Source organism: Littorina saxatilis, linkage group LG12 (assembly GCF_037325665.1).
Source record: "Littorina saxatilis isolate snail1 linkage group LG12, US_GU_Lsax_2.0, whole genome shotgun sequence".
Taxonomy (NCBI): Eukaryota; Metazoa; Mollusca; class Gastropoda; order Littorinimorpha; family Littorinidae; genus Littorina; species Littorina saxatilis.
The window spans coordinates 27,818,163-27,824,162 of record NC_090256.1 but is presented as its reverse complement, the minus strand read 5'-3'; the positions used below and the strand labels follow the sequence as shown (position 1 = coordinate 27,824,162).

Below are 6,000 nucleotides of genomic sequence, written 5' to 3'. Positions count from 1 at the left end.
CATTTTGATAACATTAGTATTCAGAGTCACGAACGAGATACTCACCTGTATACGACGCGACGGTGGACGGTGCTTTGTCATGGTGAATGTTAGTTTTGAGTGAGACAAGCAGAATTTTGGAGATATCTGTAAGTATGTTATGCGTTACTATTGGATTTCACTGAATATAATGAGAGTATGCCTTTTCCTGGCCCTTAATATTTTCATATTATATGTTGGCCAATAGCTTGCAATATAGATAGTTTATACTGAACTTCGTCGCACGAATCACTGTGTGGCTACGGGCCTGTCTGTCTGTCTGTCTTCCTCTGTTTCTCTCTATTTGCTGTATTTATCTCTGTCTCCCTATCTGTTTGCCTACCTGCATGCCTACTTAACCGCCTCTCTCTCTCTCTCTCTCTCTCTCTCTCTCTCTCTCTCTCTCTCTCTCTCTCTCTCTCTGTCTGTTGTTACTACCTATTTTCAGTTATGCTGGAAGGCCTTCATTCTTCAGTAATGATGTTTTTAAGTTGCATCATACTCTCCAAAAGGCCAGGAATCGAGTCTGTGTGTGTGTGTGTGTGTGTGTGTGTGTGTGCGTGTGTTTTTGAGTGTGTGTGTGTGTATCTGTGTGTGCGTCAGTGTACATGCGTGCGTGTGTGTGTGTGTTTGTGTGTGAGTGTGCGTGCGTGCGTGTCTGCCTGCCTGCGTGTCTGCCTGCCGGGGTGGGTGTGCCTGTATAAATATGTGTGTGTGTGTGTATGTGTGGAGCGATTCCCAGAAAACTTCTGGACAGATCCTCTAGTCACTTTACAAATGATTCCCTCAGATTTTTTTTCTCGATGTCTTCAATGACGTTATATTCATTGTTTGACGAAAAACGATTAAGGTGGCATTGTGGCGACGTTATTTTAAATCAAATTGATTGACATTTTGGTCCCATGATTCGAAGCGGATTTTGGGATCGTATTTTAGCTTGGAAGCATGATAACTTGGTAATTAATTTGCTTATGAAATTTCTTGAACTTGTAATAAATATTGAAATTGTAAAAACAGATTTGAAAAGAATTGCATTGTATTCTTTATCATTTCCTGAATTTAAACATATATAAACGTATCACGTTTACTCTGAACATGTTCCCAAAATAAGAGAGAATTGGTCCAATGTTCGCAAGCTTTTCTGAGACCAGCGTGACCCGTCTTGATTTTCGGGTTTCCGCTAGCCACGCCTCACAAGTATTCTTGATAATATATGCGAGATTTTCAGGTTAGATCGTTTAGTTTCAGGCCAAAAGATTGACTGAATGTTTTGATATCGCTTCAAGGGACTTGTTTTCCAGGTTATCGTATTACCTGTTACAGTAGGTGATCGAATGTCTGTCAACTTACATCAAAAGAATAAACTAAAATTTGAGAAATTGTTTCTGAAATATCAGTGTTTTCTCAAGTTCCCGAGTCTGCAATCCGAAACCTTTTTTCTTTTTTCCTTGGTAATTGTTAATTTCGTTCGTGAAATTGCGTTCTTGCTTGTACCTTTGTCTTATTTGTAGGAGAAACACAAACAACAGAAAATAAGCGTTCATCTTTTAATGATTGTGATTTGTCTGTTGTGTTTCACTTCAAATATCGAAGATGAATGTTCTCGTAGATGTTTGCTATTGTCCTTTTTTTATTATTCGGTTTTCTTGACAGCTTTGATATTTGTTTTTGTTTTTTTTTGCTTCAAGTTACAAGTTACCTGGTGAACAAATTCATGTCATGCAGATTATGAACTTTGTACAATTCGTATTAAAGGCACAGTCCTTACCGTGAAAACGATTATTTTCAAAATGAATGTTGCTCCCCATCTCAGGCGAGGTTTTACATGAGATAAGGACATTTGTCCACATGGACACATAGCCAAGATGAGTGCTCTCTGCACAGAGTGGCAATTTTTGGAGGAGTTTAGTTTAGCAGATTGCCATTAGTGCCCATTCAGATATTAATTCATCAAGAAGTCACACTTTGCATAGAGAGCACCCATGCTGTTTGTTTTTCGTATGTGTCCACGTGGAAGATTAGCCTTTTGCCTAGTCAAAATCTCAGCATATCTGACTCACGCTGCAAGAAATGTGTCTTCGAAAAGAGCAGTATAATTCAGCCATCCCTCACAACACTTCCATCAACCTGCGTCATTCTTTCAAACATAACAGGAACAAAATGGACACATACGACACCTCCCCTCTCACCCGGACCCCCCAATTCCGCACGTCATCATCCCCTCCGTCTACCAACACCCCCTCCCCCACCAGCGACACCACCATAACCACCAACGACTCCTTCAACAACATCAACCCCGTGGAGCGCCCGAACGACTCGCTTCGGCTGAAGAAGAACATCGGGCTGGTGCGTGGCGTGAGTTACGTCATGGGGGGCATCATAGGGGTGGGCATCTTCGTGTCACCCCAGGCCGTGCTCCTCAACACAGGGGGGTCAGTGGGCATCTCGCTCTGCGTCTGGGCATTCTGCGCCGTCGTCGCTTTCTGTGGCGGCCTCACCTATGCTGAACTGGGTAAGTCTAAGGCCCGGCGCTCACCTATGTAACGCCAGCAGGACAGAAGACGCACTTCAGATTATTGAGGTGATTCTTTTTTGTTTCCAGCCCGCTACACGTTGTGTGAAAAGAAAACAGGCCAAGTACTCATCATGATCCTTATCGCAGCATGTAGTGTAGTGGCGACTGCAGATAGACGATTTTCGGAAATAACTCCGTCGGGTTTGTATGGGTTGTGAAAGAGTGAACACCCTTGCTTTTCCTCGGACAAATAACATCACACGTGCTCCTGTCCACGTGTTTCCGACACACCCCTCGCTAGTGATTGGCCCCTCCAATGTTTGTCCGAGTAAAAAGCAAGGGTATTCACTCTTTCACAACCCATACAAACCCGACAGAGTTCTTTTCGGAATTCGTCGATTCCGATGAGCGGGTGCGAAATGTCATTGCTGGCAAAACGTGAGATCATTTGGGGCGCTATTGGAATGGGGGATTATTGTCCATTTTAGGGGAAGTTTACAACAAGCGATGATGCCTGACGAGGTAGCTTGGGGTTTAAATTCGGTGAATGTTTTGTAGCGCTAAGCCTACGTGTCAACAGAAACGAGATGGAGATATACAAATTCTGTAAATATAATTTACACATTGTTTAGTAAGTACAAATCCTTAGTTGGGAACCCAAACTTGACTTAATAGAATCATTGGATGTCTTTCTACAAAAGAAACGCGAATTGTATCATCCTTTGTTTTAATCAGAATCGAGTGTGTGTGTGTGTGTGTGTGTGTGTGTGTGTGTGTGTGTGTGTGTGTGTGTGTGTGTGTGTGTGTGAGTGTGTGTGTGTGTGTGTGTGTGCGCGCGTGCGTGTGGGCGTGAGTGAGTGTGTGTGTGTGGGCGTGAGTGTGTGTGTATGTGTGTGTGTGTGTGTGTGTGTTTGTGGGTGTGTGTGGGTGTGTGTGTGTTGACGTCAGATTAAATTAATAGCATGCACGTCCAACGCAAGTGTTGGAGATCCTGAAAACTGTCGGTTTCACAATGCCCTCCCCTCCCTCCCCCGTCTGTGCCTCTCTTTATCTGTGTGTTGAGGATGGCAACATTTGGTTTGGGGGGTGGGAAAACATTCAAATTGTAAATCCGTGCCGCTGTATTAGGTTAGGCCTTCATGATTTGGCGCACGGTGGCACGAAGGCAAAAATTATTCACAATGTAATATTCAAAATGCAAATTCAAGCTGAATCTGTCTTTAAAGTGAAACAGATAGCTTTAACAACATAGAAAAAGATGTAAAATAATAATAATGTCAACGCCAGAAAAAAAAGTTTCTGGTGAGGCATTTCACATGCATCTGATAACATAATCAGCTCGGGGGACATACGCCTACGTTCGCGCAGAGGTTTGAAATCGCGCAGGGTTTATATTCCTTCGTAGTAAGTTTTTCACGAAAAAGCACCTTCTGTTTCCGTAGACCTCAACAATTTCAAATGCTTAAAGGCACAGTAAGCCTCCCGTAAACCATCACAGATACTGTCAGGCTTTTACACACAGTACAAACACCCTTCCATTTGAACGCTCACCAAACGGGAACATCCTAGGTGCCCTACGTAAAGAGCGAGCAATTTTTAAAGAATTAATTTTTTCGCCGATTGCTCAGAGACAATCGGACCGTGGTGCGTTTTGGCGCTAGACCTAACTTTTAAAATCTAAATAATAAATTGACAGCTTGTTACACAAACATTCTTAAATCATAAAAGCATTCTTTGTTCATCAAGACAAGATCAGTACAATTCGAAGTTTTTAAAGTTTGAAAAAAGAAAAGCCCGGAAGCAGGGTCACGCGAGGTCGTGGTTCTCGTAGCAGACGACAGTTTATAGATTATCGCCAGTTCCTCTGAACAGTCAAACGCCATTGCTAGAGTTCTTGTGAACCACAGCCGTTTCGTGCATTATCAGAGTAATTCTGATAATCATCGCTCCACGGCTATCGCCAGTTTCTCTCTGACAGCATGCTAAATTATTGCGCGAATCTATCAAAACAAGAATACAGAGTTATCTCCCATATGTTTTTCGCGAGCACTGATCTTTGAGATCAGTGTTCGCGAGACGAAAATGATTGCAGATTGGCCGACTTCGACAGTGATCTCCGTTATGTTCTTCACAGTTATGATAAAGACATCGTTCTAAGGTCAAAACAAGTCGAAATTTTGACCGTGATATATGGCTGCATCACTGTCAACTGGTTACAGAAACAATCGTCTGCACCGGCGCGCACCGAAGCCAAAGTTGATTATCACGTGACACTTTAGAGTTGTTTGCACAGTATATACATCCGCGAAAGATAGCTCGCTTGAAACTGTCTTACATATCAATTCCTTTGTAATTTAAAAATTACACAACACCATGAAAAATCATTATCGACGATCGCGAATCTGCTTATATCCATAACACATTACGAAAAGATCTAAATATGTAAAAAATAAAAAATAAATCGATTTCCTCTCCAGAGAAGGAAAACCAAGGCATCCTGTCAGGGATAGAATGAGACCCGAAGGGAAGTAACTCATTTTTGACCTGAGTTCAGGATGAGTCAGAAGTACATAATAACGTGCTATTGCAGATATATAAGCTCACATCGAGTCGCATTTAAATTACTAACTGACGACTACATTGCGAAAAAGGGAAACTGGATCACACGGGTTCACGATGGCTCAGGGGTAAGATACACCACGCAAAAATAAATTCTTTGAAAATTGCTCGCTCTTTACGGAGGGCACCTAGGATGTTCTCAATCGGTGAGTGTTTAAATGAAAGGGTGTTTGTATTGTGTGTAAAAGCCTGACAGTATCTGTGATGGTTTACGGGAGGCTTACTGTGCCTTTAATAAACACTTTTGTCCCCACGGGCACAAGTAGCCGTATACAAAACCCAGGCTTCTAAGGCTTCACAAAACGTTTCCCTCACAGGTAGCCACATACAAAAGTCAGGCTTGAAAGACTTCACAAAACTGTTTCGGAATGGTAGCCGCATACAAAAGTAAGGCTTCAAAGAATTCTCAAAACTTTGTCCCCAAAGGTAGCCGTATACAAAACCCAGGCTTCACATCACTGTTTCACACAGGTAGCCGCATACAAACGTCAGGTTTTTAACATGCTTCACAACCTGTTTTACACAGGTAGCCGCATACAAAAGTAAGGCCTCAAAGGCTTCACAAAACTTTTGTTTCCGACAGGCAGCCGCATACGTAAATCAGGGGGATCCTACACCTACGTGCGTGCGGCGTGGGGGGACTGGGCAGGGTTCGTGTTCCTGTGGACACAGCTGACCGTCGTCAGACCGATGGCCACAGCTCTGGGCGCCATGACAGCTGCAGAGTACGCCTTAAGGCCGGTCTTCATAGACTGTCCCGACATGGTGCCCAGGTCCAGCAAGACTCTCGTCGCTCTGTGTATACTGGGTGAGTAGGTCCCCTCACCTCCTCCTCAATCCCCTCCCCT

General features: G+C 43.2%; 1 protein-coding gene across 1 annotated transcript in view; it reads left to right on the top strand.

The window, feature by feature from the left end:
• Positions 1-6,000, top strand: part of LOC138981659 (Y+L amino acid transporter 2-like) — a 34,140-nt gene continuing 28,140 nt past the window's right edge. Inside the window, exons 1-3 of the mRNA XM_070354652.1 lie at positions 1-128; positions 2,172-2,530; positions 5,736-5,960. Of these exons, the coding sequence (XP_070210753.1) occupies positions 2,179-2,530; positions 5,736-5,960 (577 nt within the window). The 5' untranslated portion in view covers positions 1-128; positions 2,172-2,178. The remainder of the gene's footprint in view (positions 129-2,171; positions 2,531-5,735; positions 5,961-6,000) is intronic.